The sequence below is a fragment of the Barbus barbus genome (genome assembly GCF_936440315.1).
Source record: "Barbus barbus genome assembly, chromosome: 4".
NCBI classification, from domain to species: domain Eukaryota; kingdom Metazoa; phylum Chordata; class Actinopteri; order Cypriniformes; family Cyprinidae; genus Barbus; species Barbus barbus.
The window spans coordinates 13,451,447-13,465,541 of record NC_136732.1 but is presented as its reverse complement, the minus strand read 5'-3'; the positions used below and the strand labels follow the sequence as shown (position 1 = coordinate 13,465,541).

The 14,095-nt window shown below is 36.3% G+C and overlaps 1 protein-coding gene across 1 annotated transcript in view; it reads right to left on the bottom strand.

Annotated features, from left to right (window-relative positions):
• Positions 1–14,095, bottom strand: part of LOC306868868 (E3 ubiquitin-protein ligase SMURF2) — a 71,019-nt gene that overhangs the window by 36,943 nt on the left and 19,981 nt on the right. Inside the window, exons 2-4 of the mRNA XM_079415303.1 lie at positions 10,352–10,390; positions 8,349–8,457; positions 2,081–2,214 (exon numbers count right to left, since the gene is read on the bottom strand). Of these exons, the coding sequence (XP_079271429.1) occupies positions 2,081–2,214; positions 8,349–8,457; positions 10,352–10,390 (282 nt within the window). The remainder of the gene's footprint in view (positions 1–2,080; positions 2,215–8,348; positions 8,458–10,351; positions 10,391–14,095) is intronic.

Genomic DNA, 14,095 nt, shown 5'->3' with positions numbered 1-14,095 from the left:
CTTCCGATACCTCGGTGTTCACATCACGCAGGACCTGTCATGGTCCTGTCACATCAACACCGTGGTGAAAAAGACCCGGCAACGTCTCTACCACCTCAGACGCTTGAGAGACTTCAGACTGCCCTCTAAAGTGCTCAGGAATTTCTACTCCTGTACCACAGAGAGCATCCTGACGGGAAACATCACGACCTGGTTTGGAAACAGCACCATGCAGGACAGACGAGCTCTACAGAGGGTGGTGCGATCAGCTGAGCGCATCATCCGCACCGAACTCCCTGACCTGCACTCAATCTACAGCAAGCGGTGCTGGACCAAGGCCAGGAAGATCGTAAAGGACCTCAGCCATCCCAACAATGGACTGTTCTCTCTGTTGCGGTCTGGGAAGCGATTCCGCTCCCTGAAGACCAACACAGAGAGACTGAGGAGGAGCTTCTTCCCGCAGGCGATAAGGTCTCTCAATCACACCATCACACAGGAGTAATATCTTTGAAACATTGACATTGACTGTACAATCATGGACACATTCATGCAATACATATTTATATATCTGAACCATTGCACATGACACTTCATAAGTCACTTCAACGTTTCATAAGTCACTTTTGCATTGCCACTTTAAATTTTTATATATATATATATATATATATATATATATATATATATATATATATATATATATATATATATATATATATATATTTTTTTTTTTTTTATTATTATGCCCTTATTTGTACAGTTTATTTACTAGTTAAATTTATTTTCTTCTTATTAATATTTTTTAAGGTCACTGGCTGCCGTACAAGCATTTCACTGCATATCGTACTGTGTATGACTGTGTATGTGACAAATAAAATTTGAATTTGATATTATTACTGAAATCTTATTAGTAATTAGTTACACTACTAGTTACTGCAAAAAGTAATATTATTAGTTAGTTAATTAGTAACTAGCTACTGCCCAACACTGGTTATGACATTGTATGTCACAACTGTAAACTTAAACTGTGAATCTTTAAAGCATAGTCTAAAAATATATATGGTCTTTTTATAAAATACATTTTACTAAAGAATTCTGCAAACACCTGGATTTTTCCCCCTTTACTCGTACTGCACAAAAAGTGGTTCAATAACGTTGAATATTACAGGGACTGATTATTGCAAATGCAGATCCCACTGTGTTCAGGGGCTTGTTTCATAAAGCAAGTTTACCAAACAAGCCAGGCTTATTTCAGAACCAAACTGAACCAAATCAATTGACAACAAGTCAGACTAACTGAAATAAACCTGGCTTATTTGGTAAACTTGTTTTATGAAACAGGCCCCTGGTTAAACAATTTTTATATATTTATTTTTTGCTAAGGTTTGCATATAGTGGTGTGTTCTTAATGACAGCTTTTCTAAAAATATATCCTATTCCTAAAATAAGAAATACCCCAATATATCGCCTTGCTTACAGTATCGCAATGCATCGTATCGCAACCCCTGTATCGTGATATGCATCTAATCAGATTCTTGCCAATACACATCCCTAGAAGAGAGAGAATGAGAAAAGACAGAGAAAGAATGATGGCAGAGAGACAGAAGGGGTGCAACAGGAAATGGTGAACTGAATCACTTCCAGCTGTGGGAGCGGCTGTGGGTTTCCTGTGCTTATCCAGGACGGTGGTCACGCTGGAGGGTTTCTAGGGAAAGCCTGCTTTTAAAATAGTCTTAAACACAAGCGTGGGGCTAGAACACAGCCAGACAGACTCTTACCCTAAACATACTGACTTACTGTAATTCACCAGCAAAAAACACAGGCTCTTGTGCAGCCGACAGGAAAGTGACGCAAATAACAGGACGTCTTCTACCTGAGACAGACCAGGTCTTCAGCCAAAGTAGGATATATTATTATGTCCAAAAACATTGTTGTTGTACATTTTATTTAAAGTTTGCTCACTTAACACACAGCCATTGTAGTACATATACTTACAACCTCTCTGAGCCAATTATACACACACACACACACAACCCATGTTGTCTGAGCTAATTATACACACACACTAACAGACTGTTTCTGAGCCAATCATACACACACTTACAGCCTGTGTCCTTGAGTCGGTTAATGGAGTTGGAGAGGAGTCGTACGCATCCCAGGAATCCCGCTCCCTGTTTCTTATGGATCTTCTTATGGTTCCACACACTGATGGTGATGGAGTCCGACTTCCCGATATACCTGAAAACACAGAAAATGTAGAAATCTGACGTCTCTTGTTATCACGTCTCCTTTAAAGCAAACCAGATTCAGAGCATATCAGTCTCAACAGCACATGGTTCTTGCTTAGAACATGAATTATGAAACATGATTATACACAGCGGGTCAGAGGAGAAGATCTGTTTTATGAAGAGCAATGAGGACTTCATTAAAAAACAAAGATGATGTCAGAAAAATGACAGGATAACAAGGAAGACAAAAACATTGAAGATAATTATGAAGATGAAAAAAATAAATACTGAAGAGAAAGATGACAGAAGCGCAAGATGGCAACAAAAAGGAAGTATTGGGGGAGAACAGAAAAAAAAAACAAGAGGGGGAAAAAAGAGATACGGCAGACTTAGAAGAGGAAGATGATGAGAACGAAGACCAAGATGACAGGACAAATTAAGTAAATGAAAATGACAAAGAAGAGGAAGACTAAAAAAAAGAGGAAGATGAAAAATGACAAAAGGGAGGTCAAAAAGAAAAGAAAAGCAAGATGATGAAAGGAGGAGGAAGTAGATGGAAATGAAGAACAGCAAGATGATGAAGAGGAAAAAACGTCAATCGAAAGACTACAAAAAGGAAGATGAAGAGAATAAAAGCGCAAGATGTAAAAGTAGATAGAAAACAATGAAGAAGGTGGCAAGGAAGAGGGCGACAACGACAAGGAATAAGACTGAAGACAAAGAAGGTGACAAAGGAACTAGATGAAGATGAAAATCGTAATTAGGAAAAACAAAACATGAAGAACGGGAAGTAGTAAGTGCAAAGAGAACTGGGATTGTTCTCACTTCATTGACGTCTTTGTTAGTTTTTCTGAAGGCATGAGAAGATTTGGGGTGTTTTTACCTCAAAAGTACCAAACACAATTACACAAAGCTCAAGAACTTCAAGCGATCCATGCAGTTCTCTTGTTCTCTGACCGCCGCATGCATTTCATCAAGTCCGACATAAAACTCAGCTGGACCGTCTGAATGTTTTGGCATGGTGTTAGACAAAACAAATGGTTCCCTTAAATTCGGGGGAACAGAAACACCTCCAGAACTGGACATCAAACGGAGCTAGGCTGTCAAAAAATGTCCAAGCAAAGTCTGAACGTTCTGCCTGCCAATGGAACAGAATCCCTGGACAACAGATCTTGTTTGGACTGAAAACCAATCGAAGAGGTAGAGGAGTAAAGAGTAAGGTCAGAAAAAGGGGTAGGATGAAAGAAACAAGACGACAGAATGCCAATGACTGTGTGGATGTTCTCACCAGAATGAGTCCAACCAAACCCAAACAATCAGAGTTCTTCTCTCTGATATGGAGAACGTTTATCAACCGTCTACAGAGCCAAAAAACTGCTCTGAAATCTGAGCTCACAACAGCCTTTCTACACAAAACTTACACAAATTTGTACTTATACCAGACAAGAGCTTGTAGCAACAAGTTACCCAACCAGACCAAAGGATGACAGGGCAAAACAATTAACGGAAACCTGCCCTGTCAACTCTTAACCACAGATAATTACGGTTTAGTGCATTTTAGGTTTCTCTGATAACCCTTCATCAAACCTCACCAATTGTTTCTGAACTTTCCCAGGAAACTCCAACAACCTTAACTCGGTAAATGGAGTAATAACAAATAGATGTCCAATACAATGACAATATTTTTATTTAAAATCTAATTTAAAGCATATGTGGCAAGCTTCTACAAACGTAATCTTTGAATTCATTTGGAAAAATTCTTCATTTAACTGAAAACATACCGAAAGACTTAAGTAAAAAGATGTGTGAACAAACATCAACTACAGACACACATCAATACACTGCTGTTCAAATCTTTGGGATCAGTAAGATTTTTTGAGTCTCTTATGCTCATTAAGGCTGAATTTATTTGATCAAAAATACAGAAAAACAATATTGTGAAATATTGCAATTTCTATTATTGGTTTCCTGTCTTAATATACTTTAAAATAGTTTCTGTGATGCAGTGCTGAATTTTTGTAAGCCATTACTCCAGTGTCACATGATCCATCAGAAATACTGGAATATTACAGTTTTTTTCCAACTAAGGAGGACTCTTTTCTTTAAAAGAGTCAACTTTTTTTTTTGGATTATTAATAGTTTAAACCACTACACTCAAGTAAGAATACAATAAATGAGAATATGGCTACTACTAATTTTGCTACTTAATTATGACCGCTTAATTTCTATATTTTCCCACTTCAAGACAGTTATACAACATTGACCTTTAACCAGAAAAAAACAACAATAAATAAAAAATAAAAAAAAATTGGTTTGAAAATGTACTAATACTACTTTAGTGACTACAACTACCAACCACAAATTGATTTTAACAGATATACTTATATACTTTAGAAGAGATACAACCTTTAACACTGACAAAGCATTATATATAACAAGCAGGTCACCTAACTAACCAGGATTTAAGGACTAGTCAAGCTTTGAGCTCACTTGATTCGAGAGTTTAGCATTGTGTTTGTGCATTGTTCAATTTACAAGTCTACATTTCCTAAAGCCTGTTTCTTTTGCCTTACTTTTAATCAATTTCTACAGAAATCATCCCCCAAAACTGATGTTCTGACCTAAATATCTTGCGCATCTTCTCCCACTTTCGTTTTTTAAGTCTCCTCACATCTAGGTTAATGTTTTAACCTTATTACTTATTCCTCTATCGCAAGTCGCTCTGGAAAGAAGCGTCTGCTTAATGCATGAATATAAATGTAAATGTTAATCTATGCTGGCACTGTTTTCGGTTATCAGCAAGTTTTTCTTCTGTACTATTATTCATTTCACACATTATCTTCCAGTTCAACATGCAGCCCTAGGAGGTTTTCAGCCCTGTCAATCTTTCATCATTAAATGATTTTGACATTCTGCAAGTCCTGACATTCAACGAAAATAAAACTACCAAACAGCTCAATAACCTTTCAACAATGGGAACATTTCAACCGTTTTCCCTGCCAACAAAGAGACAACTATGATGTGCATTACGGGAATCACAGATTTACTAACTCATAACTTGAGTTCAAAGCACTTATTAAAACCCAGACGGCGAACAGAAGTCCCTCCGTATTTCAGATGTAGGATTTAAGCAACATCTCCTTGGTTTTCTCTTCCCCACCCATTATTCCGGGTTGCGGGAAGAAACCGCGGCCTATTTTCTGCTGATAGACGTGACATGTTTGGCGAACTCGACGGTCGTCCTGGGGGGTAAGGGACAGTCTACGGTTGCCATGGCAACCAAACAAACGGAGATGTGTGCTTCCTCTAGCTGCCGACTGTCAGCGTGACATGAGAACAGGACAAGGATTGAAAATCTGCTCCCCTTTTTTTCCCTCAACATTTCCTTGCTTCTCTGTTTTTAGTGCTTTGCATCCTCTCTTAAGTTTTGCTTTTGGTCTTTGGGAAAGTTTCTATTTTTATTCCATGCTGTGAAACTGTTGATACTTGTAGTTGGAGATAAAACCTCTTAAAAAAAAAAAAAATGTAAATAGAGCTAGAAGCATACGGTCTAACGAATGGATATGGGATTTTGCACCCATGGAAATCCGTCCTGTGATCTCCACAGATAGAGCCGTCGACTCCAGAGGAGGTGACCTAAATCCTCAAAGCCTGAAGGATGCTGGGAGCTTTACTGATGGGCTACACTGATGAAGAGATTGGAAGAAATCGTACACCGCCGGTTCAAGAAAAACCCCTGGGCTTATTTGAAAGTGCATGTTAATGGGTTAGTTCACCCACAAACTTTAATTTTAGCATTGTTTACACACCATCATGCCAATTATGATTTTCTTTCTTTGGATGAACACGTAATTTTGAACAGAAATGAAAGATATTTTGAAGAAATGTTTTCCATACAATAAATTGGTCATTTTAATGTTGATCTTAAATGAGGAGGGGGGGGGTGCACAAACTATGTTTGCTGGTATTTTCCCACCATCGCAGCATCCAAATCTCAACTGCGTAAATTCAAATATACTGAGTAAAGACCAGTCATGCAAGGTTTACACATCAGTAATGCACAGTGACATTGGTTGTAGAGTGTGACATTGCATAATATACAGAAATGCAATGGAGATGTTGAGGTTGGGGGAGGATAAAGTGAATCAATTTAGTTTTTTCTAACAGTTAGCTAAAGTATAGTTTCAGAAGACTTGAAATACATTACACAAGTCATATGAACAACATCTTTTCTTTTCTGTTGCTTGGAATAAATAAAAAAAAATTGTATGTGGGGATGCACAATATTATCGGACCGATATTGGAATTGGCCGATAATGGCTCAAAACCGTAAATATCGGAATCGGCCCTATATGAAACATTATGCCGAGATGTCTTGCCGATAAGAGGGTTAACTCACATGTGCTCAGGGTGTCCTAGCGATTAATCACAGCAGTGTGGTCATTCTTGAAGTAAACTTTTGCCTTGATAAGATTGACTGTTTTGGATCGCTGCATTTAATTTGAGAATACATGTACAAGATGATGCGTTCGGTGTGTGACTGTCAACCATAGAGATCTATATACTTATATACACATATCTATGGAGTCAACAGTCACTAGCGGTACACTGTTAATACATAATATGCCTTTTTTATTTTACCTTGCTTGCTCAATGACTCCGAAATTATTTGCTCAATTTTTCCAAACCCCTCCTCTGCGTGACGGTAATCTGCGGTGATTGGTCCGATTGGTCTCATTTTCATTTCATCATGCCTGTAACGCCTGACAAAGTTTTGTGAGCTCAGTGCTGCTTTGTGGACTGTTATTTTTACCGCTCCAAAAGCGGCACCTAGTGGCAAAGAATGAATCTGCATTTTCATTCAGGCCAAAGCTAAAAGACCAACAAGTGGGCGGGCAACTGCTTGGGATTCATTTTAAAAACCAATAACTTTATACACTGTGCACTTTCAGATTTAAAACTTTGCAGGATGTTTTTATTCACTTAGAGCTGTGTTACACTGCATGAAAGGTCATTTTCAAAAATCCATAATGGGGCACTTTAATGCAAAGGTCAGAAGCTATAGTTTACATGATTAAAAAAAAAAACATGACCCTTGTAAATGAAATCATTTTATAAATACAGATTTATTCATTAAGGTGTAATATGTTCGAATCATGAGCTCTAAGATTTTTCCAATTTTTATGACTCTTGCCTTAGACCATCTACAAATGTTAAATCTTCAAATATTTTAACGTTACCACTGCATCTTTCAAAAAAAAAAAAAAAAAAAGCCATTGATGTATAGCTGATTTATAATTATTTTCAAATCTTTCAATGTACTGCCGTCATAAAAGAACTTTATTATTAATTTAATTCTAACAAATTAAATTATTCTATTTTAAATTTCCGCACAGGAGAGATTTGGTGTTTTCAAACAAAAAGAAATGTATTGGTATCAGCATCGGCTATCAGCCAAAATGAGTTGAAAAATATCTGCATATCGGCAAAATCCAATTTCGTGCATCCCTAATTGTATGGAAAAAAAAAAAACATTCTCCAAAATATCCTTTGTTTCACAGAAGAAAACATTATACAGATTTGAAAGATCATGACGGCAATAAAATAAATGGCAGAATATTCTTTAATGCTTGAATATTCCATATTATGGAAGCATACTGGCTTGGTTTGTTTTCATATATATATATATATATATATATATATATATATATATATATATATATATATATATATATATACACACACACATATTTTATTTTAATTTTTTTATACCCAGTTGTAAGTAAAGCACAATCCATAAGCACACCTAAATGTAATGTCAAAAACAGGCTCAATCGCTCTGGGTGACTCACGCAGACAAACGCCTGAAATGAACCACACACGAGGCATCTAATGACAGAGTATGACACACTTAAGCTCCAACAGAAAAGAAATGAAGCGCTGAAAGCAAAATCTCTAAGACTCAAACAAGTGGACAGATGACCATGTGTATCGAAATGAGATCTGCTTCTGAGTGGTGGTCTTCTTGATTCTGGTATCTAAACATTGTCTCAGGTTTAAACTGAGCTCGGATCAGTGCAAATGGAATCAAGTTGTGACACTGGCTGTGTGTTTGAATGCAATCAGACCAGGAAGAGCTCTTACAGATCATAGTGCTGGTTCCATTTGGGGTCCAGCGTGTTCCTCACTGTGTCTGTTGAGTGACACTGCCCTGAACCGTCCACCACCACCTTAGCAAAGGGGTCTGGCAGTCCTGCAAAATACACAATGTTTACTGAGACTTCTGAGCAGGAATTGAAGACAGCACTGAATACAAGATAATTTAGTTCATAGTGTAGCTTGAAATGTATTTCAAGAAAATGGTGTAAATGGAAATGGTGACTTAAGTCATGTGTCTAATTCCTGTGTTACTCCCACACAATAATATATACTATTTACTGTGCATTCAGAAAGTATTAAGATCCTTTCATATTATTGAAAATGTCACATTTTATATTACAGACTTGTGATAAAATGCTTAAGTTATTTTATTAAAATTGTATAATTTTTTTTAATCGCTACATTATGGTTTTTAATGATTCTATTTATTTTTTATTACAATGAAAGAGTAGTAGTAGTAATTTATTTTTAATTGCCATATCAGCATCTCAGGTTATCTTCATGGCAAAAACGGAGTTGCAATAATCAGGGGTCCCACTCTTTCATGAAGACCAGATTCAAGGCCTGTCAAGGACTTTTTAAAAGCACCATTTATATTCTAATGTTTGCGGGAGCGGGACACACGTTGAGGGAGTGAGTTTTTTTGTTTGTTTGTTTTTTTCACGCTACCCCATCTCCACCACCCCAATCATTAGTGCTGTTTCGTTCTGTCTTTGACAGCACATATAGGACAAATTTTTAAATAGTGCCATAAACAAAATTTCAAATTTAATTCAAGCACTTTCAAGGACCCATGTTTGTTTTCAAGTACTTTCCAGGCCTTGAATCCATATGTCTGAAATTTAAGTACTTTCAAGAAGCGTGGGAACCCTGAATAATACAAGGGTTACATAAAATAAAAAAAAAAAAGCAAACAAAAAAGATTTTTTAAATTAACATGCTGATAAAATTTCTAAAATGTTTTCTGGTAAAATTTAAATGAAAGAAATTCAATAAAATGTAATTAATGTGTGTATCTGAAGACAAAGCAAGATTACTCTTATTCTCGTTAATTTTAGAAAGTATTTCTATTTCATCAACACTGTATGGTGGTCATTTAATATTGGCATTCATAAAAACAACTGAACTGCTTTGATTGCACAAGCAACATTCTAGATAAAAGCTTTAGTATTGAAAATATCTTCTAGTATATAATTTCAAAATTAGCAGATATCTAGATTTCACAATTTATATTATAATATTGTGACACTTCAATCCATTTGAGCATCACAACATTTACAATGACAAAAACACTTTTTACCTTTTAGTATGTATCATTTTATTTTTTATGAGACAAGCTAATCTAATTCTAATCTAAAATTGGCCATCAGCACATCAGTACAAGCCAGAATTATAATATTATAACCCTATTCCTAACAAACACGTTTTCCCAAAACACTTTTTCCTCTCACTTTTTTTTTTTTATATTGTTATTTGTGATTATGAATTCAACTGCAGGCTGAGCAGGAAGGGAAAGACATGCATGCAGGTTTACAAACAAGAGCAGAGGGACTGTAGTCTTAATTTAACCACATACAGTCTGCTAAACCTCAGTCCTCTACCAGCATCACATTTTTGCTACTCTCTTTTTGACTTTCTCCTTTTTTTCTCTCTTCCCTCCTCCCAACACCGTCAGTCTCTCTCCTTGATATCTGATCAGCGATTCAGATGTGGGCTTGGTTGTTTGTGTTTGACAGGGTAGAGAGAGTGGAGGCAGAGAAACCGAGGAGAGTATACATGTGTCAACCAGCGGTTGCTTTGTCTCCCCAAACTGACCCACATTTCTGGTGTCTCGTGGGGGAAGAGCACTTATCTCTCTCTGCACACTTTTAACAGATGAGCCTCTGCTAAAACACTGCACTGAGATATGCTGACGGGAATAGAGTGCTCTCACAGTTCACTAGATTTCAGAAACACATTCTCAGTATTTATGAAGGTCGGATACTTACGGAAGAAGTCTTTCTTCACCAGGTTCTTTGCGCACAGAACTGTAAAGAGAAAGAGGAAAAATTGTCACTCATTGTTATTTGGACATTTTGGATCAAAATAGATATTTGCCAAACATGTAAAATCACAGTGATTTACGTTATGAACAGGGATTAAAATTAACTTTCACTCACCAGCCACTTTGGCTACTAATTGTTTAAGTTACCGGCCATTCATAACTTCTACTAGCCAAAAAAAGAAAAAAAGGGAAATAAACCTACAGCTTGAGGCTCACACTGGACGTGACAAAGCGACTGTTGCAAATAATTTTGTGTCAACACTAGGGGTGTGCGATATTGACAAAATTCTCTTTTCTGGGATTGTATCGATAAAAATTAGACAATATTTTGCTGAGTGTGTTATTGTGCTGATATCTGTGGACAGCTGAAAGTTTTTGATATTCTTGAGTCAAATTCTTACATGTAATCAGTCAATTATAATACATTTAATCTGTTACTAAAATGAAATCAGTATCAAGAAAATTCATCTTTACAGAAGATGCATCTGAAGTGGCATTTAGATGCATTTACACGTTAATGCAACTTATAGGGACATGGATCGTTTTAACCTGAACTTACAAATGCATAATGTTTTGATATTTTAAACATGAAATGTTGAATACTGAGATTTAAAAAATGAAAAGATATTTTAAATGTGAAATTAAAACCGGCAACAGGTAGCAGCAAGTCACTGATTCGTTGCGATTGAACCCAATCATTTAAACGGTTGATTCATTCAGGAACAAAACACCATCATGTTGCTCAGAGACGCACAACAGCGCTGTGGCTGTGTTTGGAATGTTTTATGTTGGCGAAAGAGCAAAAACAGACAATATGGTGTCTAAAATGTAAGTCTCTTGATATTAACTTGTTTATTGAACTGTTGTATAAAATCAATATCACATTTGTAACCTGATTTTTTTTTTTTTAAGGAAAAACGGCACTCTTCGTGTGATATTGATTAACTATATGAACTGATATAAATATATACAATTTCTACCCCCTTATCTTGAATCATGTGATTATTTTGAATGTACTGTATATTAATAGACTGAATCTTTGAGTGAAAGAACATGCACTAAGTTAGTCTAACCAGACTTAATCATGTCGTGTATGCGTGCACTCTGTAGGTGTGTTTTGTTTGGTTTTTGCAATATACTTGATAATGTCATGCTGTGTCATGAGTTCAGTGCTAAACCTGCGCAGACTTGGCTTGCATGAACTTCCAAGACATTAATGTGTGAACATAACTTACGAAAAGTAACGTTAACTGCCAAATTGGCTAGTGATTTGACACATTTGGCGGGTGTTAATTTCAAACCCTGGTTATAAAACAGTTTTGAATCAGAATGCAATTTTTATTGTTTTACAGTAAAAATCTAAACATCCTTAAAACAAGATTGATTTAAATTAAACTAAATATTTTTTACAGAATATCTCTTGAATTAAGGTATTATTTTTTATATATTTTTTATACTTCATATCCCCTTTTTAAATTTAGTTAATAATAATAAAAAAGTATTATTTATACTTCAAACGAGAATTTACCAATGTGATAGGTACAACTAACCTAATTCAACACATTCTCTGAAAACAAATACTAACATCTTATGCAATTTTGCCTATCAAATAAATTTATGTATATTAAAGAAAATGACTAATAAAAGTGATTTTTCTGCAGTGCACAAAATGAGTCCAGGGGGATTTAGGTCTCATAGTGGTAGATGTTTTTAATTTCCGAGTTCTGTATTTTTAGGATCTCAGTGTGTTCAAACAGCAGATAAAAAAAAGTGTTTAAATCCATAGCACGGCTCTTACGGCGCTCAGCACTCCCAGATCAAGCTCACAATGTATTAGTGATGCAAAGTATTAAAAAAAAATAAAACCCTCTGATCCACATCCGACCCCTGGCCTACATTCAGCTTAACTCAAGAGTTTAAAAAAGAAAAACTAAAAAAGTTCTTCTTTCTTCAAACTGGCCTGTGCAGTCAGTTAACAAGAGATTTCAGTTTAAAGCTTCCCATACGATACCACAGGCAACTCCAGGGGGATATTTATTCTTCCTTTGACATCTGTGAGAATGTCAAGAGGTCAAGGAACACTTACGGATAGCAACAAAGCTGAAAAGCGTTCATAAACAAAATTATCAACAGAGACTAAGGGTGAGAAATGCCCTGTTTGTGACAGAAAACTTAAGTGTTTTTTAAAAGTCTCAGACACAATACAAGGAGCATTTGGGGACAATTACAACGATTAAAGCCCAATTTATACTTCTGCGTCAAACCTACGCAGAGACGCACAGGCCTGCGCCGTACCTGACGTGCACCGCTCCAAAAATCTAACAGCGTGTCAATTCTACGCGGACCGCAAGCGCTGTGATTGGTCTGCTAGAACCCCTCCCTCCGTATGTACTTGAGTTTTGAGAGCGTTTATGAGCACTGTAATATAGTTTAATGTTACACCACCTTATTTAAAATAAAACAAAGCAAAGAACAAGTCTTATCATTTATTATACTACATAGCATTATACATCAGTAGTTGTCCGCGACAAACAATGTTGATCTGCCGTGGTACACGTCCTTGTGGAGATGGAAAGAATGCCATCCTCTCCTGTTCCGTTGTCGTCTCCTTTTTGTAGTTTTAAATAACGATTTAAATGATCTGATATTTATTAGCCGCCGTCACGGCTATAATGCTTCTACGACGATTTCCAACCATAGTAATAATAAAATTAATAAAATAAATTATTAAAAGGTATAGTTAGGTTCACCCGCCCAAAAATGACAAATGTCATCATTTACTCACCCTCCAAAAGAGTAAATGTAATCAATTTTAATCAAACTAAATATTTCTTGTTGAAGCTACTTTTTCTAATGTCTGTTTGAGGCTTTACACAACAATGAAATTATCTTTTGGGAGTAATTTCTCAGCCAAATTTGATCACTTACCAGCCCTAATAAAATAAAACAAAAACAGGAAAATGAGCATAAGCAATTAAATACCCAATATCAAATGATATGTATGCAATTTTGATCAATAAAAAAAAAAAGTACCAGGAAATAAATATATCACTATTACAAAACGAATTTAGAGAGATTAAGTGTGAGAGAGGAAAAAAGAAAACTAGTGCAGACAGACATTTGATTTGAGATGAAAAACTAAAAAAGGGAGGACAGACTGCAACAGAAAATGTGACGACAGGAATGAAGGGCAACTAGAGAGCAGGAGAACAACATTTGAGGTATTCACACAAAATCTACAGCACGTCGCCACTCCAGATGTAAGAAAGCCGAGACGGTAAGAATAACTGGAATGTGTGGAGGAGGTTAAAGGGCCGAGAAAATGTTGATGTGCAGGTGAGCTGCAGACTTTACTTAGCAAATCCAAACAGACTCGGAAACACCCATACTGAGACTGCTATTGATTCTGTCTGCAGCACGGCCACAGCTGTTCCTCAACTCACACATGTACATCTATAGACAGTCAATACTCATTTTAAAAGAGTTCTTAGAAATAAAGAGTAATACAATAATCAAGCCAGTGTGTCAGGAAAAGCGAAGACGTGACGGGTTGTGTGACGGGTTCGAACAGTTGCAGCAGGTGATGATAGCGACGAGTCCAAGAGAAGGGAGTGAGATGGCAAGAGAAAGAGGAGAGAGAAGGATCGGATAAAAAGGAAACATGCTTGCTTCGCAGTCGAGGAAGAAT